The sequence below is a fragment of the Mirounga leonina genome, unplaced genomic scaffold (assembly GCF_011800145.1).
Source record: "Mirounga leonina isolate KUSES-001 unplaced genomic scaffold, KU_Mleo_1.0 Mir_153, whole genome shotgun sequence".
NCBI lineage: Eukaryota > Metazoa > Chordata > Mammalia > Carnivora > Phocidae > Mirounga > Mirounga leonina.
The window spans coordinates 6,174,871-6,201,956 of NW_023270387.1; the positions used below are offsets into that span (position 1 = coordinate 6,174,871).

Genomic DNA, 27,086 nt, shown 5'->3' on the forward strand with positions numbered 1-27,086 from the left:
ATTCTTGCAAGCCATGAAGAAGGGACAAACTACCCAGTAGAAAATGGTCAAATGATATGCAGAGACTATTGGCAGAAGAACAGCTCCAAATGGCCAAAACTTTACAAGACAATATTAAAAGTCACTGGTGTCCAGGGAATCCAATTTTAAGTAACAACGAGATATAAAATGGCCAAAATTTTAAAAAGCAATAACATCCATTGCCGGTAGGGAATGAGTCCTCTTATACAGTGCTGGCAAAATGTAAATTTTTATAGTCTTTGTGGAAAACGAACTGCTAAAACCATTAAAATTAATACTACACATTTCCTCCTGTTCAGTAATCCCAATATTGGGACTCAATCTGACTCAAAAAAGAAAACACTAGTATGTAAAGAGATTGTGATCGTTAATTTGGTTTGTCAGCTTTAGTGGGCTACAGCATACCCAAATATTTGGTCAAACATTTTTCTGGGTTTATCTGTGAGAATATTTTTGGATGAGATTAACATTTGAGTCAGTAGAGTGAGTAAAGCTGATTGCTCTCCCCTATGAGGGTGGGCTGTATCTAATCAGTCAAAGATGTAACTAGAGGGAAAAGGCTGACCCCCCTAACAGTAAGGAGGAACTCCTCCTGCCTGATTGCCTTGGACTGAGACATTAGTCTTTTCCTGTCTCTTCAGAGTTGAGTTGAAACACAATATCTTTTTTTTTTTTTTTAAGATTTTATTTATTTATTTGAGAGGGAGAGAATGAGAGACAGAGAGCATGAGAGGGAGGAGGGTCAGAGGGAGAAGCAGGCTCCCTGCCGAGCAGGGAGCCCCATGCGGGACTCGATCCCGGGACTCCAGGATCATGACCTGAGCCGAAGGCAGTCGCTTAACCAACTGAGCCACCCAGGCGCCCCTGAAACACAATATCTTGTTGGGTCTCCAACCTGCTGACTTTTGGACAGAACTTAACCAGCTCTCCTGATTCTCAGGCCTTCAGACTCGAAATGGAACTATACCATTGGTTCTCCTGGGCCTCCAGCTTTCTGACTGCTGATCTTGGGACTTCCCATGCCAATTTCTGATAATACATCTCTTTCTCTCTTTATGTATGCATACTATTGACACTGTTTCTTTGGAGGCCCCTGACTAATGCAGATTTACACATGGAAAGCAAAGTGAATATTCATGGGGAGGGGAGTGGTTTCATCAATTACTCTCTTTTCATCCATACCCTGATATCTTATGCAGGCATTAAAAAAGTACAAGCAAAAACTAAAGACATAAACCTCTAACTCCATCACCAGGCTTGGAGGGACTTCCAATGAGGAGAAAAGCAAGAGGCAGAAAAGCATTTACAATAGAATTATGTTTGTAAAACAAGCAATGCCATATCTCTTCTGTATGTATATGGTTATATGAGTATATGTGGGTGTTTGTATATGATTGTATGAGCATAGGGAACCACACAGGTTAGGTTGTCACCAGGAGATTCCTGTTTGGCGAAAGAGGCCATGATGTGGATGAAGCCATGGGGAGAAGGGGGGGCGGGCAAGGTTGCAAAACAAAATGACAAACCCAACACACCTGATAGGATGCCCTTGTGCATTTAATTACAAGTGTGTATTCTATGTATAAAGAGCTTGAAAAATAAAATGTAAAAAAAGGGAAGGAAAAATTACAAAAGAAAGAAGTGGTGGAGAGAGCTACCAGAGGCTCTCCAGATCCAGCACAGCTCGAAAGACCACGAGGATGGTGGTCAGGACGGCAACTCCATGGCTCCCCCTCAACCGGCTCTACCGTCGTGGACTTTTGTCCATCAGACGAGCTGAGCTACTTGGCAGTTGTGGCTTCACCCAAACCGTAAGCCGTTTTGGGGTCAGATTGAAAACTGAAGAGGGAGTTAGCTATATCGGATGTTAAGTAGGCCAGGTCGGCACACCAGAGGACTCTGTGTTAAGTTTTAAAATAATCAAGGTGCTGATACGTTGGGACTGAAAATGTTGTTTTTGAAAATTAGAAAGGCCTAGAAAGTTCCTCTTCTTCCATGCCCTGGACGAGAGGACACCTTCCTGCATGGTTCTAGTGTGAACACTAACTTACATTTAAAAGGGCCTTGAGGTAGAAACATCTTCTGTGAGCACGAAACTATTCTTCTATAATGCCACGGTTTTCTTGGTGAATAAAAGGGAACCTGGTGTGTGTGTTGCACCTTTATGACCTGAGTCCCGCAACAGATTTCTAGGCTTATTTGTAGAAACAGAATCCATCTCTTCATCTCCGCTATTCCCGCTGCTTAGCACCGCTCCACAGTTGATGTTGCCTTGGTTGGTCAGGAAGGGAGGTACACCGGCCCTTCCAATGATGACTTCCTGCCGGCCCCACGCCCCTGCAGGATGGGCCGGTCCCGTGGGGGCTGCCTGCCGGGAAGGAGAGGAGTCCTGAAGCCGAGGTCCAGTGACTTCTGCTGCATCGTTAGTGAATCCACTTAGCCTTCTGGAGGGCAAGGGCCTGTTTGTATTGCGGACGGCGTAGGGAAATTGCAACTGCAAAACTCCGAAGAGGAGGTGGTAGCGGGAAGATGTCTGAATGCGCATCACTCAGACATCTTCCCTCAAGTGTCCAGCACAGCCCACCTGCCCAAGCAGAGCACTAGGTTCCCTCAAGCTGACTCCTGCCAAGTCCAACGCCGGCACAGACTGTGGCCATGTTTTCTCTCCCATGAGTGATCTTGTTCCGGAGATGATGTTTTATGAAACTTAAAAGGGTCTTCAAAATGTCTTCTGTCCAAGATAAATTGTGCACTCTGTTCTCTTTGACCCTTCCTCGTCTTGCCTCCCTGTGTCCCAGCCTCCTCCCCTCTCCCTACCCTGTGGTGTTGGATGTTGCTAGACAAGGCATTTATTTCTCTATGAGAGGTTTGCTTTTATACCAGTAATAGACATCGCAGAATAACTCCTGGAGACAAAAGAAATTCTTATCATTTTTGAGTGTTACTGGTAAGTATTTGAAGGAATCTTTTGACCAAAACCAACTTGGGGTGCTAGGAATTGTAAATTTTATTTAAAGAAATACCAAGCCTACTTGATTGGTACCAGCCTGGATAAAAGAAGTGAGAGAAAGAAAGAGCATGTGGGAGGCAGAGAGGGCAAATGATAGTAGGGCCAGTCGTCAGGATATCCAATTTTTCAGGCTACAAATTGGGACACAGAGTCTGGTGAATATGTTTGTAATAGTGAAAGCAATAAGGCAAACTGTTTTATGTTTGGGCTGTCTCAGAACTTAGAAGGCAGTAAGTACTTCCTCTCAGTCTGTAAAACAAGGGAAGCAGAGAGAACCATGACATTTAGATTTCAAGGGAAACAAAATTTTGGTTTTGCTGCTGCCTTTGAAATCCCATTGGTCCTAGAGGATTTCAGAGGTCAGAGCCTCACTCTGTTGACTAATTATTTAGGGGAGTCACATCGCGGTGGCACTTCTGCCTACTTTTCAAGTAGATGATTAGAAAATGATTTGGAGAGATTTCTGGCCAGTTTTATGGACCAAGCCTCCAGATTGCTAATGTTTGAAGGAGGCTGGGAAGGAAGTAATTAAGGATATTTGCTATAGGTTGCTGCGTTGAGTCCTCCTTCTGGGCACATTCTACACTTGAAAATGAAATTGGAATTTTAAAAACACAATCAACATCTCTGCTGTTTTCCAGCTTCTGCCCAAACCCTTGGGGTTTTGTTTTTTGCACTCCTGGAAATGAAAATGGACTCCTTGGTTACTTATGGCCCCAAGTTGTTGCTCATATTCCCACCGAGAGAGATGTTAATTGCTCTTACAGAACAGAAATATGAGCCACCAGGATTTTTCAGGGAAAGGGCCAAATTGTTGTTAATGTAAGAGTTCTTAAAATCACTCATAATGGACTGAAACAATCTATTTTGAATTTGGAATACGGGAAGCAATTATTTTAATGGATTGAATTTCAATCTTCTCTGACAAACTATTTTTATTGAGTTTGGTTCTTTTAAAAACTAAGTATAAATTGTGCCACTTTTAGGTTTATATTTTATGGTTAGAAAAAGGGGCGCTATCCTCTTATTATCTTATTATCATTTATTATCTTTATCATTATTATTATTATCATTATCATTTCATTAACAACGTGGAGTCCTAGAGCTGGAAGGGACCCATCAGTCATGTTCTTCATCTCTTTCATTTTCTAGATGAGGCATGTATAAGATGTTCCGAGACACTGTGGTGGCCCCAGGTCTCACAGCCAGTTAAAAGGTCAGCAAGACTAGCACCTGGGTTTCCTGACTGCCTGGCACTCTTTTCAATTCACTGTATTGTGCTGAAGATCACATTGACCAACTCTATTCCTTACTTCAAAGAGCGTGGTACTCAGTATGCTCAAGATGGCTCTGCTCCGTTGGCACCATCTTCCAAGTACTCCATATTTTGGATCTTTACAAGCATTGCTTCTATTTATGTTTCTCTGTCTAGTAACATTTGTTTCGTACACGTGTCCATTTCAGTTAAACTAGGCACAGAATGAACTGCGACTAGAAGGTTGATTATTGTGGGTAGGACCTCAGGGATCATCCAGGGCAAGCTTCTCAGTGTGGTCTCACGATGCGGGGTTCTTCTTTTGTCCTTTGGAGGCAGACTTGCTTGAGGCAGGCATGATCAGGTACTTTCTCCTTCTGGTAAATGGACCAAAGAGCTCAAGCCAATTGAGAATTGGTGTTGGAGGAAAGGACCAAAAATGAACCAAATGGGAACAGAGGCATCCCTCTCTGTGCTTTCTTAAATGGCTCCAGGAAACAATGAGCAGAGATCTTGGGGCAGCGGCATCCTCTAGATGACCTTCCTTTAGGAGCTGGGTTGTTTCTCGCTAGATGATGACCTGGATCTTTTTTAATCTGTGCTGTTATGGAGTTAGGTACTTGTTCTGTCACTTTGGAGTAGGAATTGGTACTTGAACCTTCCCACTCATTCCCCTTCCTTTTGGCGTTCCTTCCAGGGAATGTGTACCTACAAAAAACAAGGACCACATGGGAAACAGATTACTAGCATCAACAGTAGTCGTCTAGCCTGGCAAAGACCCAGTAACCAGCCACTGTGCCCCCGGCCCCCTGCACACAGGGCTTCTCTGTTAGAACTGAGCTGGACAGGCTGCATGCCTTTGACATGAGCTGAAACGCCTCTTCTGCTTCTTTCCCTCAGCATCTCTGCTCATTCTCACCCTTGTCCCCAACCTAAAGAGGGATCTTTGAATGATGACTCAAAGACAGACTAATCCAAAGCACACCTGTTAATACCAGGAAAAAGGAGCTAGATATCAGCAAGGGACATATTTATTGCCAGTGTTGCCCAAAGAGGATTTATACTATTCAGCCCAAGGCAAAGTTGGTAGCCCAAGTCAGGCTGCCCAATGGGAGAAGAGAGGAGATGGATGGGCATTTCCTTAGGTGGCAGATAAGGCCGTTGCTTTCTAACTGTGGAGTGCTTGGGAGTGCAAAGGGCTGTGAGCTTAGCTTGCTGCTGCTGGTACAGGAAGGAAAAGAAGAAAGAGATCTCTCCTGTTTAAGGCACAGGGACGAAATCAGCTGGTATAACGTGGTGTAATGAACATCAGGCCCCGAGCAGTCAGGGACACAACCCCTTCTCGTGGAGAGGGCAAGGAAGTAAGTGGAGGGGGACCAGAGTACGAGCGCAAGACCTCTTTTCTGTACTGTGGGCCAATGTGGGCCAAAATGTGGGGAAATACATTGAGAATTTCCTTTCTTAACAGAACTTTACCATGCATAAAATAAAGGCTCATGGGCTTACAGATTATTAAGGAAAAAGCTCATTCAAGTTAATGTGAAGCCTAGACTAGAAAAAAAAATTGTGCCATTCTATTATTTTCTATATGACAAGAACTAGTAGGCTAAGAGGCATAATTTTGCCTGCTGAATTTCTCCATTTCCTAAAGCTAAGAGAAGTGTGACCCTGGGCAAGTCACTTCATCTCCCTGGGACTCATTTTTTTCAGGTATAACACAAAAGTTTTGAACTGGATGCCATCCTTTCTGATGGGAGGATTTTATGACTCTGTGACTTGGGATTATTTACAGCTGCGTAAGCCTGGGTGACTTAAGGAGGATTCCCTAGATATTGTGCTCTAGTGCTCGGGAGAAGGGCTCACATTGACCACTTTTGTGTATAAAGGGTCAGAAGGAGATGTAGGGGACTCCTCAGGAGAGGGGTGGGCTAAGGTGGCATTGGGAAGAGATGAGAGGCATTTCTGCTTCAAATTCAAGGGGATTTAGAAGAACATCTCAGCGATTATCCAGAGATCAGTGGACTCTCAGGCACTTCATAGTAGATTTCAAGCCAGCCAATGACACAAAGGATGCCAAGCTGGGAGAAAAGAGGGCTTTCACATTTATCCCCTTTCTAAAAGGAGATATTCTAAAGGACACCATAGAAATATGGAGTTTGGCAAGACTCCGTCCCAATACAGCATGTAGAAAAGCAGACAGTATGTTTATTACGCGCATGAAGATACTACTATATTTTTTTCAGTAAACTCTTTCTCTGTAACCTTGTAATAAGACTATTTTCAAGCAGGGAAAGGGGAAAAGATATTACCTTTTAGTATGGTATATTTTTTCCTGATGTATTAGATGGGAGTAGCTATTACAATATTTTTAATTCCAAAAAAAAGGGGGGGTAAGCACGGCCCTTGTGACAGGGTCTCTACAGTAGCATATAAAACATTTTTACGTTCTTGCTTTGAAAACCCTCAAGACTCTTAAAGATAGCCCTAGGAAGCTTTTGTTTGAAAAACAATGACTTGGTAATAATAATTTGCTGGGAAACTATGTTTTATGTTTATAGCAAAGATAAACATGACAAAGTTCACATTAATGAAGTCTGAATTCATGAAGGTTCTTGCCCCTCCAAGTGATCCATGTAACTTCGTTTCATGCCAGATTATGAGTGAAGTTTAAACTCTTGTAACCAAACTTGGGCTCTATCACTGAAGTTTTTGTGCGAGAAACCCCCATTCTGGTAGGAAACTCTAATTTGTCTGTCGATAATTTCTAATTTGTGTTGTGCTATTTTTGTAAGGATAATGACATGAAGTAGAAATTGTCTTTTAATAGACAGATGAAGGTAATTACAGTGATTATAATAGATGCTGGCAAATATTGCAATACATTGACTAATTTAGTTCACATTACAGAAACTACTAAAATTGAAGCATTACATTCTAAGTGTGCAATCTTTATTAAAAACCACATAGCACAAGTACCTTTGAATTGCTAATTTTATAGAAACCATGTCCCATCTTCATCGACCTAAATTCATGATGCTTCTTCGTAAATTGATACTTTCTAGAAGTGAAAGCCCAACAGTATCCTCTGTACTTTTTTTCTGTTCTCTCCATCCCTCCATCCCTCCGTCCCTCCCTGTCTTCCTCTCTTCTTTCCCGGAGACCTTTACTATCTTATCTCTTTCTCCCTGGGTGTTTTCACCAGGAGTTCTATGCCTAAACCCTTTGTCTTGACTGGGGTAGAGACTCTAAGAAATGGCCACACAGGGCAGAGATTGAGAAGGAAAATAACCTTTCCATTTCCCAAACATCTCTGTCCATAGCTCTTCTGATGCTGCCGCGCCTCCTGGAGCTTAGAGGCATCGTCGGGTGAGATCAACGCATACAAGAGCCCAGATTTCAGAGCTGGGTCATCTCTTCCACTCTGAAGCCTCCTTCTTACTTGCAGCATTTCCTTCTGGCCAGGCCTTTTGGGAAAGTTTTCGTCTTCAGGGCTGACTCGGCACTGGTTTCACCCACTCAACCTTTGCTCTCTCTTCCAACTTCCTTCTCAGAATCGATGCTCCATTTTTCAGCAACCCTTGCAAATGCTTTTTCTTAAAATGGTCTCAGCCAAGCCAGGATCCTCATTATCCCTTCTGAAGCAGATGGCCCAGGGCCACCTGCTCCCCCTCTCCTCTTCTTCTCCAAAATACATTTTCCTCTTGACCAAACTCCCTTGATTGTGCGCTAGCATTTGACAGGAACGAGGCAGCACTTAAATCACACCTAATTACGGTCCCTGCCGCTCCCCAGAATGGAAACGGGAGAGACCCAAAGGAACCCGGAGATGAAGCGCCATCCGAAAGGGCAATCGAGCGCTTACAGTTGGCTGTCTTCTGTTGGAAAGACGGGGAACTCAGACTATCAGTTCTTAACCCACCTACAGCCTAATGAGTGATTCAGAAAACCTTACTCAGACTGGGCTGCTGAAGTAATATCAATACCAAGAGGCTTGGGGCAAGGAAAGCCACAGTCAAGGTCAAGCAGAGCCACCTCTTTCCACACAGAGGAGGCTGATGGTTTAACTCCAGAGAATGTCCAACAACCTGGTTTTTTGTTATCTCTCTATTTAAAAAATTTCCAACTTCTGGGTTAGTTTGCTTTTATCCTCCAGTGGTTCTGAGCCAAATCCCACTACCCCCCTTTTACTTTCATTTGTAGAATGCTCAGGAGATATAAAATAAGTTTTAATATAAAAGTCAAATATAATTAGGTATTAAGTCTTGCAGAGCAAACTTTAAATAATTTTTAATATAATCTGCATATCCCTCATTCTAGCAGCTAAGGGAACCCCAGTTAAGGGTGGGTGGAAATATTCATGAAATTCTCAAAATTTCTGGTGTGCTGATGGCATCTTTCTTGCTCCCATGCCATATAATTTTCTCATTTTAATGGGATTTGGGGGCAGTTTAGAAATTAAATGCATCGGGGCGCCTGGGTGGCTCAGTCATTAAGCATCTGCCTTTGACTCAGGTCTTGATCCCAGGGTCCTGGGATTGAGCCCCACGTTGGGCTCCCTGCTTGGCGGGGAGTCTGCTTCTCTCTCTCTCTCTCTCTCGCTCGCTCGCTTGCTCTCACTCTCCCTCTCTCAAGTAAATAAATAAAATCTTTTTTGAAGAAAGTGTCACTCTGCGTCGGTGTGGAGCTATCAGGAGTGGTGCATTTAGGTACAGATGTTGTATGGTTGTCTATAGGGTCACCGAGACCATCTGGGCTGGAGAGGAAAACAATCTTTTAAAGATGACTCAAGGGTCTGATATAGGGACCGACATCCATTTCCTCACCTGCAGAGAAAGGACGGGACCCATTACCATTAACACTTCAAGGCAGCACCTTTTGTTCCCTATTTGAAAGAATAAAAATGATCATTAAAATATTCATGAAATGCAGCAAAAGGAGTTGTTAAAATGAAGTTGTCACTAAAGACTCATGGAACTCTGAAAAAAATTTTTAATTATTTTATATCCCGTAGTATTTGATTCGTAAAATATATAACACGTACATGTTTTAAAACATATGAGTAAATTAAACACCAGGAATTCACCACTCAGCTTAAGAATTAGGATTTTAAAAATATATTTTCATCTATCTCTCTGCTTTTTCCCCATCTCAAATCCCTGTTTCCACCACTGAGGGCGAGTGTTCTCTTGAGTTTTAAGCTCACTGTTCCTATCTGTCTGCAGTTGTAATGGATAGAGAGGAAGAAATGTCAGAATGTGAGTGGTATGGATCCACGTCACCTCTATAAATCTTCAGCTGAACTTATCTGACAAGCAGTTATTTCTATGGCTCATCCATCCACTCATTCATTTTATAAACATTTGTGTGATTGCTATGTGCCAGACGTCACACGAAGAAGCTAGCTCTGGTCCCTCACAGAGCTCCTGATCCGGTGGAGAATGCCGACAGGTAGGCTGGCAGTGGTGTGTGGAATGATGAGCACAACAGGAGGAGCCGTTGAGGGACCTCCTAGAAGGGGCAACTACCCCAGGCCTGGAGGTCAGCAAGGTGAGGAACAGGGAGTTTATACTGATTCCTGGGGGGTGAGCAAATGCCAGCCAGACAACGGAGTAGGGCATTGGGAAGCAGTGTATGTGAAGGCCTGGGAGCTACAGAGCCTGGAGCATTTGGGGGGAAGCTCCTGGAGCCCAGCAGAAGTGAACCATAGAGAGCAGGCTGGGGGTGGGCGTGAGGAGGCTCAAAAGGAAAGCAGGACTAAGTCAGAGTGAGCCATCATGAACCAGCATATGCTTTTTGAGCATCTGCTATGTGCAAAGCACTGGGCTTGGCACTGGGGATATAAAGGACAAATCCTTGCATTTAAGGAACTTAAACTCTTCTCGGGGAGATGGGACATATATGGGCTTCTGCCAGAAATGGCATCAACGATGTGGAGGCAGCTCGGTTCTAAATGACAGTTTGGTTACCCAAGGACATGAAGCGAAGCCATGAAGAAGCATTGAGATGAAAGGTGTTGACAAGAACCCGGTTGAAATCAGGTCCTCCTTCAGAATGTTTACATGCTTTGCTGGCAAAGGCAAAAGTAATCGTATGTGAAATCAACTGTCATGCTTCTGATTTCTCACTCCCCTAAGCAGTGGTCCTGGAATTGCTCTGGTCCAAACCCGTCCCAAAGCCACCCGCTGGCTCGAGTAGTGTTCCCTGAGATGGTGCTGTCCGACAGGACCTTCTGCAGGGATGGTGATGTCCTAGGAGGCTCTTCCAGCTTCTGGGCGGAGAGTAGGAAAACAAGCAGGAAATGGGAATGAAAATGGGGACCTGGATTCAATGAGGAAGGCGGGTGCGCTTGGTCCCCGAGTCCATGCGCACTCAAGTCTGGCCGTGGAAGTAAAGGAATCCCACAGGCATGCTGTTGGGGCGCATTCGCCCCTTTCCCCGCCCGCCACTCCCTGGCTGCTGGTGATATTTTACTCCATCACCTCAACATTTTCGGGCCTCTGTTCCTTTTGCTCATCCTGGTTACTGTACTGTGAAGGTCTTTATCACCGTTTTGTCATCTACTCATCCTTCATGGCTCACCTCTTACACAGCGTCCCTGTGCGCCCCCTCGTGACAAGCATTGCCTCCTCTGGGATCCCGAGCAGCGTGGTTGTAATTCTTCCAGCATTTATCACACCTTCGTATGCATGAAGTCATACTATACTCTCAGTGCCCTGGAGGGACTTGCTTGTGCACCTGCTACCTTTTCTTTGTTCCCCACCTCTGGGCAGTGATGTGCACATAGTAGGTTCTCAAAGTAAAGGTCTATTAATGTTAGTGACAGTGCAGGATCCCAGGGCGTCTGGTGCTGGAGACCCAGCGCCCTCCAATGTCAGACGCGCAGTGAATCAGAGCAAAATGTTGCCTGTCTTTATATATTCCTCCTGTTACATATTTCCAGCACGTCTAGAATCTGCTTTGACAAGCAAGCTGATTAGCTATAGGCAAGACTAAATAGGCTTGGGAAAGAAGAGTCACTTGAAGACTTTTATCTTGAAGATTAGTTTAAGCCTTTCTTTGTAGTCTTCAGTGAGAATAAGAAAAACAAAGCGAAATATTCATTGCCTGCCAATTCAGCCTGTACAATGGGACTTACAAGTACATGCAAATTCATCCCATTCAAGCAGAAGCCTTAAGTCCTGGGGGTGGGGGGTGGGGGAGGGGAGGGCGATAAGTGGAAGAATGAGCCGGCTGAGGGTTCTGGAAGGTAGATGGGTGTTTGTTCCCAAATTTGTGGCTGACAGCTTGAGGTCAGTCTCAGGATGGGCTCAAGAACACCCTTGGTTCTGTTCTTTGAGGAAACCTTCCATGATGCATTGGGTAGATCCAATACACCCCCACTCAGGCTGGGCCACTAATTAGCTGGGGTGCCTTAGTGGCTCAATTAGTAATAATAATCACTAATATTTACGAAGCGTTGACCTCATGTCAGGGGCCGTTCGGAGCCCTTTATACATGTAAACCCACTGAATTGTCATGGAGCTCCTCAGTCATAGGACTTAGGCACTGTTGTAATCATCCCCATTTTGCATCTGAGAAACTAACCCAGAGAGGACAAGTAACTTACCTAAGGTCTCACAGCTTGTGTCTGGATGTGCAGTTATTGGAATCTAGCTTGTCTGTCTGGAGTTTGCACACTTAAGAACAGGGCTGATCTGACGCCCCAACAGGGTCAGAGGGGGTTGGATGAAGTAGGTAGACTCCTGGCTTGTTCCTTTGGATGGTGTTATGGGATGAATTGTGCCCCCCTCAAATTCATATGTTGAAGTCCAAACCCCAGGTACCTCAGAATGTGACTGTATTTAGAGATAGGGCCTTTGAAGAGGTAGTTAAATGACAATGAGGTCATTAGGGTGGGTCCTAATTCAATATGACCAGTGTCCTTATAAAAATAAATTTAGACACAGACGTGTACAGAGGGGAGACCACGTGAACGAGAATAGGGTCCTCCCCGAACCAACGAGAGAGGCCTCCGAAGAAACCAAACCCACAACACCTTGGTCTTGGACTTCCAGCCTCCAGGACTGTGAGGAAATAAATTTCTGTTGTTTAAACAACTTCCCCCACCCCTGCCCCATTTTGTGGTACTTATCTTAAAACCTGACAAACTGATACATATGGTCAGAGGTGGTAAAGCGTTGTGCCCACCCATGTTCTCTTTGACCTCACTGCTAAGGAGCTGGGTGTCCCTGTCCATCTGGGTGTCCCTGTCCTTCTGGGTGTCCCTGTCCTTCCCGTCCTGGTGGAGTGTCAGGGATTCTGTGGCGACGTGCCCTTTGTTGGGTGGCTGCCGGTCAGCAGAGCTCTCTGCCCTTCCCATCCGGAGCCCACTGACCTCTGGTGGCGATCAGATTTGTAGATCTTTGCTCAAGCATCGTGAAGTGCAACAGGTTGAACGGCAGTGGGCTCTCTGAGAGTTTGTGAGGGTCCTTGGGCCTTTCACAACACAGGGCTCCCTGGAGATGGAAACAAAAGGCTTGGATGGCACCTCCCGAAGGCTGCCAGCTGGGAAATTCCCTCAGGTGATGGAAATTCACAGGAAATCGCTCCTCCCCCTCACTGCCCAACACAGAGGCACCCAAAGAGAAGAAAGTTTTTTAATTGTCTGACAGAGGCTGAAGATCCCCCCCTGCCCAGCTCATTAGAATATATGGAAGATTAGAAAATCCAATTAAAACAAATCCCAAATGGCCTTCTCTGAATGTGTCTGAGCTTGGAATCAGGTAGGCCTGAAGAGATGGGATCTAAATTCTATTCTGTTTGCATTCTTATGCAAACATTGCTGCTTTTTCTCATGGACCAAAATATCTTTTTAATAGGCTTCCAGCCTGGAAAGCTGTGTGCTATTATTAAATGCAGGTGATTTCTAGTCTCTCATCTGGTCCCTTTGGCCAATGAAGAGAAAATGCCCCCTCCCACACACACAGTATTGAGTTCCACTTTAAAGCACAGAGTTTCTTTTATTTTTTTTTTTTTAGAGAGGGAGTAGAGGTGGCAGGGGGAGAGGGAGAGAGAGAATCCTAAGCAGGCTCTCCACGCCCAGCATGGAGCCTGACACGGGGCTCAATCTCACAACCCTGAGATCATGACCCGAGTCAAAATCAGGAGTTGGACATGTAACCGACTGAGCCACCCAGGTATCCCTAAACCACACAGAGTTTAAAACCCACCCCTCCTCCTTGATTCTGATTCTGGAGCAGAGTTGTTTGGCTTCATCACTGGGAAGCTCGTTCTAGGGTGTTTACACCATGTTATTTGCTTCCGTTAGATGCTGACATTTCTCTCAGGCAACCCAACAGTGCGTATGGAAAGCCTCTGATGGACTGTGCTGAGGAAGATGTAAAAGGAGAGGTGTAAGGTCGGTCCGGTCCCTTATCATCCAATTGGCGGGCAGGAATCACTGCCCGAGAGAAGAGCCGCTGGTGCTAGCTGGTGGGATCCTAACTGCGGATAAGTTAGTGCAGCCCAGAGAACCCCAGGGTGGACCTCTGGGGAGTGTCTGCTCTGCTCTTCGCAGCTCTCCCATTTCTGGGAACCATGCCCTCTCTCCATAGGGTCACAATGTGGTTGCACAGGTGTGCTCTGGAACCCACACACGGGGCCCTGGCTGTGACCACCAGGAGGGGTACCTGAGCCACACTGAGCCAACTGGATTTTCTGCAGTTAGTCTGTGCATTTGATCCTAAGGCTGTGAACGGCTGGGGTGTGGTGGGGGACATCTTCTACTGGAGGGTAGAGAAACGCAGGGAGCCTGCCCATGCAGACGCAGAAGAATGAAGCCCATGTTGCAGCAGAAGCAGCCAGTGGCCCTTCTCAGTCCTGCACTTGGGAGAGACACCTTCTTCTTGTCAAGAAACTCAACTTGACTTGCGTTTCTCCACTTGGCTTCATAATCAGCAACTAAGCGGGACGCCTGGTTCATCAGACAGGAAAGCACATTAGGGCTGCAGTTGGGGCAGAGGAGTTTATGGGGAACACCACTAAAGGAAAACCCAGGATTTTAAGGCAAGGGGGGATTGTCTCGATTCCCCTGATGGGAAGGGATCTAGAGTCTAGAGAATTTTCTTGCTGGGTTTGTGAGGAAGGACTAATTTTTTCTGTGCCTGGTCTATGGGGAATATTAACCATTATTCTTGGCTTCTGTCTGCCCTAGCACTATCATCCCTGCCCTTGTCCGTAAACCTTAGGTAGAAATATTGCTTTTATAAGAGCCTGAGACATCTTTTTTAGTTTATTCTGTAGAACCATGCACAAAAATTGGCATTGATGAAGCATCTGGGTGGCTTAGTCAGTTAAGCATCCAACTCTTGGTTTCCACTCAGATCATGATCTCAGAGTCGTCGGGTTCTGCACTCAGCATGGTATCTGCTTGTCCTTCTCCCTCTGCTCCTACCCCTGCTCTCACTTTCTCTCTTGAATAAATAAATTTTTTTTAAAAATTGGCATTGTTGGGGTGCTTGGCTGACTCAGTCAGTGGAGCATGAGACTTTTGATCTCAGGGTTGTGGGTTCAAACCCTACACTGGGTGTAGAGATTACCTAAAAAATTAAAATCTTAAAATTTTTTTTAAATTGGCATTGTTTTCCTACTGAAAAGTGGGAAAACAGGAAATTGGAAATATACAGAAAAGTACCAAGAAGAAAAAAAAATCACCTGAAATCCTACTATATGGGAGGTAACCACTTTAAACATTTTTTAATAGTAAAAAAAAAATCACACTGTAAGCTGTCTAGATAACTCTATGTATTTAACAATCTAGCCAGCCCATCTATCTAGCTGTCTAGTTGGTCAACTCTATATTACACATTTTCTTAAAAATGAAATCACATGGTACTTACTGTTTGGTGATCTAACTTTGCTCCCTATGAAACGTATCATTTACCATTTCTTCATGTCATAAAAATTTTCTACTATAGTGTCATTTTTTAAAATTTTAATTCCAGTGTAGTTAACATACAGTGCTATATTGGTTTCAGGTGTACGATACAGTGATTCAACAATTCCATATATTACTCAGTGCTCATCAAGATAAGTGTACTCTTCACTTTTAATGGCTGCATGATGTTCCTTTATAAGGATACACCATTGGCTATTTCTCCAGTCCAAATTATAAATAATGTTTATCAAACATCTTTTAGAAGAATCTTTGTACACAGTGATTTCTAAAGGAAATAATATGCTGGAAAACCTCTATTAGCCAATGGGGTAAGCTGTAAAAACCAATGAATTTTGCCATATGGCCTCTCCCAGTGGTTATTCCATTTGACCTGTCCACTAGTATATGAGAGTGACTTTTTCCCAAATTCTTTCCAACACCAGGTATAGGCTGTTGGACAAACAAACGTAGTTCTAGTATTTACCGTTTGTTAATTTGACTATGCTTCTTCTTTTTTTTTTTAAAGATTTTATTTATTTATTTGAGAGAGAGAGAATGAGAGAGAGCACATGAGGGGGGGAGGGTCAGAGGGAGAAGCAGGCTCCCTGCCGAGCAGGGAGCCCGATGCGGGACTCGATCCCGGGACTCCAGGATCATGACCTGAGCCGAAGGCAGTCGCCTAACTGACTGAGCCACCCAGGCGCCCTTGACTATGCTTCTTAGTTTCTCTTAGTCTCAGTTTATGAGACTACTTTCATTAGTCTGTAAAGTAGAAAAAAAGAAGAAAAATCCTATCTAGAGCTTTTGTAAGGGTTATATGGAAGATCATCTGTGCACACCACTTAGCACTGTACTTGGCAAATAGAAAATATCCAATAAATGTTTAGTCCTCCACAGAAGTCAAGGGTAAAATAGTCAGGAACATGATTTTGTGAGCCCAAGTCTCTGAATGAAAATTCTCTCTTCAGCCCTGTAGAGCTGTACGAGTCTGAGTAATGGCTTATTCCCTTATCTTTAAAGTGTAGGGGATAATAATAGTAACTTTCCCACAGGTGTGTTGTGAAGATTAAATTAATGAATTCATGTAAAGTACTTCAAAGAGAACCTGGGTCATAGCAAGCACTCAATAAATATTAGCTATTTTTTTGTTTAATCTTTGCCCAGTTTATATATTTCTAAATGTTTCATTTGCATTTATTCAATGACTAATAAACAGTTTTTTAAATTATCTGTATTAGCCACTACTATTTCTTTTGCAAAATGCTTGTTCATGTTCATTGGTCATTTTTCTATTGGGATGCTTATTTATTTTCTTTTGGATTTATAAGACTTTATGTATAATATACATAGGACCTGTATCTGTCATTTATGCTTCAAGTATTTCTTGATTTATCTCTTGCCTTTTAGTTTTCTAGCCTGCTAAGGAACTGAGACATGGCATGACTCAACAGGAAAAGATAAAGAATCCTTCCATCTGCAGCACATCTCTTATGGAAAGAACCACATCTTTCTGTCACGCTAGTACATGTCATTATTTTGTACTGTCCTCTTTGAGACAGACACTGTGAAGGTTTCTCTTCCCCCAGTCTTGCACTGATAAAATCCATTACCCACTCTGCCTCAAGGCCGACCTTTCTAAATAGAAATCCAATCCTTACTATTACAAGAGTCTTCAGGACCAAGTCCGAATCCACGGCATGGCCTCAGGCGCTGCCAATCTCTTCCACTGCACCTGGCCCATAACCCCTGAGTCCCTTTCAAACTGCTGGATGGTTCCAACAAACCAGGCCTCTCTCACCTGAGACACATGATTCCTGTTCCCCCTTCTCTACTTCCATACTCTTTGCCAACTTTGTTTTTTCTGTCCTACTAAACCTTGTAACCTCCTCATCTTCCTTGCAGCCAGGGGAGCCATAGATTGCTGTTCTGGAAAAAAAAAAAAAAAAGAGTTTTTGGCAGAGGGTACCCATTCCCAAATAAAAGGCAGAGTTTGTCCACGGAGTCTTTTGTCCCTCACTCATGTCTATTTCTCCTGTCTGGAAAGTAGACGAGAGATCTGGAAGCACAGTGACCATCTTGCAACCCCAAGGGGAGAGCATGGTCGTGGAAGACAATGTACGGAGGATGATGAGGCAGAAAAATGGAACGAGACTGGGTCTTTGATGACGTCACTGAGCTGTTGTGCCCACTCTGGACTTGCCTCTCCTGGTCTTCGGATGGAGCTCGAGAGAAAAACTCTCTCTGTGGCGGTTATTGATGAGTTTTCTTTGATTGCCTCAGAATGTGTTACTAAGAGACACAGACCAAGCTCAAGTGTCACCCCTTCAGTCTGCCGTAGATGTCTTTCATCTGTTACCCTATGTCATCCTGTATTTACTCCTTGCCTGGAGTTTGTCCCATTCTTCGTTATGTGTGTCTCACCCTGGAATCTGAGCTCCCTGAGAGTGGAATTCTATTCCAGTTCTCTCTGCTTGACCAGCATCAAGCCCAGTGCCTGCTTCATAGTGTTCCATGATGTCTCTTGAGTCATTCAGTCAAGGTCCTGCCAGATGCACCGATTTAGCTCAGGGAGACCATACCGTCTGTGGGCATAGCGCAAGGAGCCAGTGGTGGGAGGGATGGAGAAAGGGTTGGGGACAGGAGGGAGAGAACAGACGACAGATAAAGTAGGTGCTGGAGGAGATGAGAGCAGGTGTGAGTGTGAGTCCCAGCGAAGAAGCAGGACACCTCTCAGAGAGTGAGGGACGTTCTGGAGATATTTAAGGAGAAGCTGGGAAAGCGGAGGGAATAAATCACATGAAATTGTTATAACCTTCCCAGTAAATGTAAAATGATCTGTAGGAAGTAAGGTGGCACATTTGGGATGGAGGCTAAGGGCAACGGGGGGAGAGGTGGCTATGGGAAGTGCCCCCCAGGCTGGGGAGAGAGCTGAAAGCTGCACAACGGGTTCTCAGCAGAAGGAGGGGCCCTGCTGGGATTGGCAGCATGTACTTGATTTTATGATGACACAGCTTCAGGGTCATTTTTTTTTTTTTTAAGATTTTTTATTTATCTGACAGAGAGAGACAGCGAGAGAGGGAACACAAGCAGGGGCAGAGGGAGAGGGAGAAGCAGGCTTCCCGCGGAGCAAGGAGCCTGATGCGGGGCTCGATCTCAGGACCCTGGGATCATGACCTGAGCTGAAGGCAGCCGCTTAAGTGACTGAGCCATGCAGGCGCCCCTCAGGGTCATTTTTACTACCCTACGTTCACTTTTCAGATTGCCATTATTTTCTGGAGAAAGTCTTGGGAGAGAGGGTGGTGCTTTGTTTTGGCGGGGCTGGATAGATGCAGATGGGATTCTAGAATGGAAGCGAGTGCTTTGCTGAAGTCGACTCTCTGTGGGGCATGGGTGAATGAACCCTGGCTGGGGGTGGACTGGGAATCCAGGGGAGGAAATGGAGGTCACAAGAGATCCACCAGAGAGGTGGAGAAAGGGTCAAGAATGTGGGCAGTGAGAGCCTGAGACATGGTGTGACGCTTTGCAGATATGTGGAGGAATGATGATGTCTGGAATTCTTATGTCCCTGCTGGTTCCTGTGGAGCAGAGTCAGAGGTCCCTAGCTCTTAGAGAAACTTAGAGACCAAGGAATTAAATGGATTTTTAAGAGGAGTGTTGGAGCCTTGGGAAGGATGCCGGGGGCATAGAGGAAAGCAGGCTGTGATAGCAGCTGGAGGAAAGGTGTAGGCTGATGGCCTGCCCACCATCTGTTGCGGGAAGGAGGTTGTTGACCCAGAATGGAGACTGGGAAACTCGAGTGCTTGTCTCCTACAGACGTCTGGGCAGGAGGACTGAGAAGTCCTTTCACCAAACGGGGCTGGGAGGAATGTAGGGTGAGAATAATGTTTCAATTATGAGAGCTTCAGGGATGGACTGGAGCATGGGCTCTGGAGTCAGACTGACCTGCTTTGAATCCTGACTCCTCTAAATGCCACCTGGGGATTCAACCTCCTGAGCCTCAGTCTTCTCATTTGAAAATGGACATGTGGGTTTTTGACTTATAGCTTAAGTCAAAAGCTATAGTGAGAATTCTCTGAGAAAATATGTAAAAGTGCCTGGTATGTAATAGATGTTCAGTAGTGATGCTATTATTGCTTTTCCTTAGGGGCATTTATAACAGAACGATGCCTCTGAAGAGCCCAGGGCAGAACCCCGTGGGTTGGTATGAGCTCGGTGGAGTCTGGCCCATCTGGACGTATCTGTGAGCCCAGGCAGGGGAGCAAGAGGGAAGGATGTGTGGTCTCTGCGGCGACTGTCAGTTGCAGGGGGTGGGGACAGGCTAGGGAGATATTAAAGAAGGAAGGGCCAGCACTTGGAATACCGGGACGGGAGTCCTGGGGGCGGGCACCCGGTTGGAATGGGTAGAAGCTATCTCTGAGCCATCTGCAAGGGGACGGAGCAGGTGCCTAAGTTCAGAGGCCTGCTCCTTCCACCCGAACCAGACAAAAACCTGTGTGACCTTGAGGAAGCCACATGATGAGACACGTTCAAGCGGCTTGTCCCCTGTTCGGTGCCAGGCAATGTTGGAATGGGGGCTAGAGGGATGAGCCCTGGGACCGTGTCAGACATGAATGCATGCTCAGAGGGAGAGCATCCCATACTAACATGCTAATGAGTTTGGTGACATTAACTTTGGGCTCTTTTTTTTTTTAAGATAGGCTTTATTTATTTATTTATTATTTATGAACACATTTTAGTTTTAGAGCAGTTTTAAGTTCACAGCAAAATTGCGAGGAAGGCACAGAGATTTCTCATATACCTCCTGCCCCCACTCGTGCACAGCCCGCCCGGTGTCAATATCCCCACCAGGAGGCCACATGTGCTGTCATCAGTGACCCTACATTGGCACATCATAAGCCCTCAAAGTTCACCGTTTGCGTTAGAGTTCACTGTTGGTGTTGTACCTTCTATGGGTTTGGACAAATCTAGAATGACACGCGTCCATCGTTGGAGGATCATACAGAAGAGTTTCACTGCCTTAAAAATCCTGTGTTCCTGTTCATCCTCCCCCTCCCCCAACCACTGATCTCTTTATCGACTCCATCGTTTTGCCTTTTGCAGAATGTTGTAAAGTTGGAATCATACAGTAGATAAGAGGCCTTGGTTTGAGAGCTTTGCAGAGGATCATTGTAACTATAGCAACTTGTGAGGGAGGGATTATTGTTCCCATTTTATAGCCAATTCACTGAGGCTCAGCCTGTGTAAGCCCACTGCAGGAGAGCACACAACCATGGAGGGGTGATCCCGGATCTTCAGATCCCCTTCCTACAATTGGGTCTTCCTGATGTGGAAGGGGAGAAGGCTCTGATGATGATGACTCACTGTTGTCCTGTTTGCAAAACTTTGCTCTGTGGCCCTTGCATGCGTCTCCCTTACTTGACGGAAAAACATATTCCAAATATGTAGTTTTTCTTCGGCATTTGTTTTGGCCAGGGAACTGATTTTTCTGTTTGCTCTAAGGTTCCTGTTGAAATACTGCTGTCTCCTTTTCTGCCAAATCAATCCTGAAAGACACTCCTGCCTCCTTGATCTCACACCTCCCCCGGGGCCAGCCACTCTCTGCTCAACCCCATCTCCGTCAGTGATGGATTCTCATTTCGGCCACGGCACGCAGCCTTCCTTGGGACAGTGATGTCCTTTGCTTTCATTTTCCCACTTTTAGACGTGTTATCCTGTGATGCATCACGCTTAGCCGGGCTGTTTAATAAGTGAATTCTCTAATGGGACCAACAGGTCCTCTAAAACCCCAGCTTCATTCTGGAAAATGCGTGGCTGACGGAGGGGGTGGGAAAGAGGAGGGGTCTGAGCTGGTGTTCTGGGAGGAGGGCACCCATGTTCCAAGCCTGCTTGTGTGTGAGAGAGAAGTGGGTATGGGTTGGGGAGCTGGATTCGTCTTCACACTCTGTCACCCCCTGGGGGATGGCGGGGCAGGGGCTTGCCTTCAGCAAAAAGGAAGCAGAGATTTACAGGGGCAAACACTAAGTGTTTCAGCGGTTCCCCGTGAGGGCCAATGACCAAAGTCCAAGAGGTGCCTCCCCGATGCAGAGGTTCTGCAGAGGACCCTGGGTATTTGCTTAACCCTAAGGACAAGCGCCTCGACTGATGGAGATGGACTCTTCTGCCACCTTTTGAAGGGGCCTCAGCATTGGCTTAAAGCACTGGCTTTAAAGTCCCTGCAGAAATGTGATTTTCTTGCATATCTGAGTTTGTAGACAGAGATTTATCTCCGCTATATCCCAATCCTGGGCACAAAAGCCTCCAGGACCTGGGCCAGTTTCATCCTTCAACACCCCCTCTTCCAGCTTGCCTTTCCAACATGGCCAAGCACTGGCAGTTCAAACAGAAGTGCTTTTCCACCCCAGTGCCTTTGCTCAGGACGCTGGGTGGAAACTTCTGAGCGAAGCCAGCTGTGCACATGTTACGGTGCTTTAACTAACCTACCCGCCCGGCTCTGTTTGCAGGTAACTCAACCGGGAACAGGCACCTGACACGGATCCACCTCCGTGGCCTGGCGTGAGTATAGGCTGTGCTGCCCTGGGTGGGGGCTGGCCATGCTGTCCCACTCTTGCTGAGCTCGAATGCAATGAACAGAAAACCAGCAGACACACTAGCATGGGAAGAAGCCAAGGCAGACGAGGAGAAAGCGGAAAAATTGAACGCAGTCCTGAGGGCCCCTCTGCCTAGATTGCTCTTCTGCCTCTTCTACTCACAGCTAATTTCTATTCTTTCCGTAAAACTCTGCTCAGGTGCCCCTCCTCCTTTTGTCTCCCCCTGCACCCCCCTCCCCCCATGTCTCCGTCACTGTGCTTGGCTCGTCCCGTTGGGATCATCTGTTTGTCATCCTGATGAGCTGCCTGCCACTCCATGGCAAGGGTTATATCTTACTCGTTTTTTTATATCTTACTCCAACTAACAAATGTCAGAACTTGAAACCGAACTCAGGTCTTTACTACTTCCTCGTCAGTCTTTAAACTCTTTACGACTGCTTTATCCTGTCTCCAGCAGATTCTTCCAGCAGGAGATTTTCCCCAGCATCTTTAAACTCACACAAGTGTAGGACTCTCTACTTGCTGAATCCTGACCACCTCAGAGTAAAAGGTTTGCTTGCTGATTTCTTTGTTGAAAAATAAAACACCCAGCGATTTCTTTTTTACGGAAGAGTAGTAAGGTTGACAAATTTACGGTTCGACAAAACGCTAAGATCTATTCTCAGGTGCAAACTATGTCAAAGCCCACCAAACACGTGTGTGGCAAAACAAAGCCTGGAGATTTGCAGTGAGCTAGGAAGGAGTGGAAGAAAGAAGATTCTGGAAGCCTAGCTGCTGAAAGACTCAACATGGTCAGGAGGAGGAATGGGGAGCCTGCCCACAGGGAGGGAAATCTACTGATGGCAAGCAAGGTGCCTCGGGTTCGAGATTACATGAGGCTGTGGGCAAACAGCCTGAGTGTAACACCTTACATTTTGCACTCAAGGTGCGTCACTTGCCTTGGCCTTGCCTGTGGAGGCCTTGTTTCAGAGCTGGAGACAACTTTCTTAGCGTTTGTATGGCTTGTGACTGGGAGGATGTGAGAGATGGGATTGGGCCTGTCTCCTGTGCCTTGCGCAGTGCCTGGCTCACTGTCGGCGATCAACGAGTTTTGCTGAGTGCATAACTGAGTAGGATCTGGGGAAACCAAGGTCGGTGCAGCAGTGAGCCGTGTCCCTGTCTTTTAGAGCAAACGAGCAGAAAGAAACTTATCTTTTAGAATGGGTCATTGTTCCCGCCGAGCAGGGAACCCGATGCAGGACTCAATCCCAGGATCCCGGGATCATGACCTGAGTTGAAGGCAGACGCTTAACCAACTGAGCCACCCAGGCGCCCCTCACCAGCAATTTTTAATGGCTTAGTCTTTCTTAAGCATTTGACTTCATTTTAGGAACCAATGTCTTTCTTTTCACATTCATATTTAATCAGTTTATAATATATAAGTATATAAAAGTATATAAGTATATATACATATGCTCATATAATATTTAAGTATGTAAAATAATATTTAATTACATTACATAGGGACAGACCTTAGCGATATTGCAGGTTCGGTTCCAGAATACTGCAATAAAGCAAATGGCATTTTTTAAATTTTCCAGTGCATATAAAAGTTATGTTTACAATGTACTGTAATCCATTAATTGTGCGATAGCATTATGTCTAAAAAATGTATATCCCTTCATTAAAAAATACTTCATTGCTAAAAATGCTGACCATCATCTGACTCTCAGTGACCCATCATCACCAATCACCAGATCATCATAACAAACATAATCATAGTGAGAACATTTGAACTATTGCGAGAATCACCAAAATGTGATGCAGAGACACCAAGTGAGCAAAGTGTTAAAACAAGGTATTCCTGTAGTTACCATAGGTAAACAGTTTATGTTTCATACAAAGCGTAATCATACAGGTCACCTGGGAGAAGTATGTGTTAATGAGGCTGTACTCCAAGTTTAACCACTGTGTTCAGGGTCCTGTGGCCACCATCTGTACACTCTACAGAAAGCCTGGAGCACATTGGTCCTGTCAGCTCAGCCAGTAGGGCTTGGTTAGGAGAATATCTACTAAATCCACATTATACGACCAGTTCCAGATTTTGGTCTTCCACTTCAGATGGTCAGAAACCAGATTTTGGTAGGGACAGAAGGGAACGAGACTTAAGATAGTGGCTTAGACTAATGGATTCCCAGAGGCCTAAGGTCCGCGGCCCTGTCTTAGCCCTAACTTCGTTGGAGTGAAGGTAACTGTCAGAGGATCCAGGCTATTGGAAGTCTGCATGGTGAACATATTCTGTGTTGTCTCAACGGCTCTTTTTTTTTTTTTTTAATTCCTTCATCACATAACCTGTCAAAATTTGTAATTATTTTAATTCCTGCTTATCTGGTAATTGCAACTGAGGGCTGAATGAGGCTTTTAAAAATAGTTTTAATAGGCTTTAATTTTTACAGCAATTTTAAGTTCACAGCAAAAGTGAAGGGAAGGTACCGAGATTTCCCATCGCCCCCCTACCCCACACGTGCACGCCTCTGCCGGTCCTGACATCCCCTGCCAGTGTGGTACATTTGAACCACTGATGAAGCTCCATTGACCCGTCATTATCATCCGAAGTCCAGGGCTCACATTAGGCTTCACCATTGGTGTTATACGCTCTATGTGTTTGGAGTAACGTATAATGACAGGTATCTACCATCATAGTATCATACAAGAAATCCCCTGTGCTTCTCTGATTCCCCCATCCTTCCCCCTTAACATCTGGCAACCATTGATCTCACTGTCCCCATTGCTCTGCCTTTCCCAGAGTGTCATAGAATTGGAACCCTACAGCATGGCTCAGATTAGCTCCTGCCACTAAGTCATATGCACTGAAGTTTCCTCCATGTCTTTTCATGGCTTGACAGCTCCTTTCTTTTTAGTCCAGAATAATATTGCATTGTCTGGACATCCCACCATTTACTTATCCATTTACCTACTGGACGACATCTTGGTGGCTTGCAGTTTTGGCAATTTATGAAGAAAGCTGCTGGAAACATCCATGTGCAGATTTTTGTGTGAACACAAGTTTTCAGTGTGTTTGGGTGAATACCAAGGTGAACGAGAAGTTTTGCTGGTTTGTCTTTGTTGTTGCTAGTATTATTTTTCAGCGACAGAAGAGACTTGATGAGGTTAGAGGCTACTGGGAAGGACGCAGTAGAAAATAAGATGCTGAAATGTCAAGGATGGTACAGATAATAGAGATTCCACGGCCCTGAGCAAGGACCCCGGGACTTAGTGCAGTGATCAGTCTTAGAGGAGAGGAGTGATTCCTTATCCTTTGTAGTTGAAGGAGAAGGAGGGGGTAGGCGGGGGAAGGGGGAAGGGAGGGAGCTAGATCCAGGATGGAGAAAGGGGGTAGATGCAGGAGGGAAGGCTAGTAAGTTGGCAGAAGTTGAGAGAGTTCGCCTCATGGCTTCTATTTTCTCAGTGAAATTAGAGGTGATGTCTTGAGGGTTTCAGAGGCCTGGTGGAGCTTGGAAGAGCAGTTCTGGAGAAGGGCCTTCCCACCCTGGAAATATACCAGGCTGGCTGGCTTTCTAGAGCCCACTTGGGGCTGGAGGCTGTGCCTGGTTGTGGCCGTGGCCTCTCGTAGCCCTTGGAGCTCAGGGGTAGGTATGAGAAGGTGGACATGGATTGCTTTAGGGTAGCTTTGCCAGATGGGTGCATGGAGCTCATAATATGGTAAAGAGTGTGGTTGAAGGGATGGCTTCTCCGAGGCCTTCTCTGCCCACTTTCTTGCTTTTTGACTGTTTTCTGCAATGGGGCCACTGGCTGGGTGAGTGAAGAGAGGCTAGTGAGGGACTAGCACATGTCTGGGAGTGTCTTAGGGGCAGTTTACTGAACTTTCCTTATACTGAATGCTGGATCCATATTTTAGGAATTGGCAATTCAAGAGTATAGGTAAGTCAACACTAACTGGGAATTTTTGTGGGCCAGTGCCTGAAAATATAAAAAATGAATACACAGGGATGCCTTTGTTCCAGAAGTTTATCGTGTAGTGGGAGAGACAGGTAAATAATTATAGGGAAAAATTATAATGTGTTAGGTCCAAAGATAAAGACATTTCGCTGGTGTTGTGGGTTCCTAGGGATGACTGGAGGCTGACTCAGCCCTTTCCCCACGGTGCCGGAAATCAATACGCAGAAAAACGCTGAGCTTCGCCTCTCTGGTCAGAAGGGATGCCCTGCAGGGCAGCGGGTCTGGGCTGGACTGGAGTTCCGGTTTCCTGTCTAGGAGCTGGGGCTGAGCTCTCAGCAGGGAGATGCCAGGCTCCCTTTGGGGGACCACGGAACCAGCAGGGGTGAAGCCCGGCTTGGATGCCTCAGCACCGCAGCGTGGATTTTCCGGGGCAGGGAGCCCCGCACGAGCAATATTGAGCTTTGGCAGATTGCGTTCCTCATCAGAGCACAGGGGTTTGCTGTAAAACCTCACTCAGCAAGGGATCTGTCAGGGCAGCGTTGGTCAGGAAGGGGCTTCTGGACCCTGGTCTTCTCAAGGGTCAAGCCTGGGACTCATCCTCCCAGCCCCCATCCCAGAACCTTCAGGGGCAATGTGACTTTTTGGAATGAACACCCAGGTAAGGTTAGGAGCCTTGTGCGGGTTTCATTCTTGCCACGTGAAGAGGGAACGGGGGTGATAGTAATAATAGTAATGATAATGAGAGCAACAAATACTATTACAACTATTAGTGACATATATTAACTGCTTGCTGAGGGAGTGACATCCTTTAATTGCTACACCAGGCTAAACGGTAGATGTTAGGGGCTCCGTGTAAAAGGTAAGGACTCGAGGTGCGAAGAGGCTGAGCAGCTTGCCTAGGGCCGTTGAGCTGGGGACGTCAGACCTAGCACACAACCTGGGTGCGTTGAACTTCCAAGCCCACCGTCTTCACCACGACTGCCCACTGCCCCAGGGACATTTTACATTTGTGCGTTGCTTTCCGGTGTTCAACTCACTTTTCCCTCCATGACGTCACTGTAGCTTCAGAGTTCTCTCGAGAAGCAAGCAGAACAGGTGTTACTGGCCCATACCAGAGATGTGCAGACTGAGGGTTGGAGAGGTGAGCTGACTTGCCCGGCAGTGCGTGGCTGGTTTATAGCTGAGCCTCTCACCAGTGTTTGCTGATCTGTATCCTCCTCCTCTTTTCTATCCCATCTGGCTGTACAGCTCAGTCTCCCGTGAGGACTACAGCTTGCATGCCTTTGGAAACAGCCCCAACCACACAGGAGGAGGAAGCAGCCCTGCGCTGGGGGTGCTTCCAGTACCTACAGTTGTTAA

The 27,086-nt window shown here is 45.7% G+C and overlaps 1 protein-coding gene across 1 annotated transcript in view; it reads left to right on the forward strand.

The window, feature by feature from the left end:
* DDX10 (DEAD-box helicase 10) overlaps positions 1-21,960 on the forward strand; it is a 329,406-nt gene extending 307,446 nt beyond the window's left edge. Inside the window, exon 18 of the mRNA XM_035008875.1 lies at positions 21,702-21,960. Within this exon, the coding sequence (XP_034864766.1) occupies positions 21,702-21,705 (4 nt within the window). The 3' untranslated portion in view covers positions 21,706-21,960. The remainder of the gene's footprint in view (positions 1-21,701) is intronic.
* Positions 21,961-27,086: the final 5,126 nt, after the last annotated feature.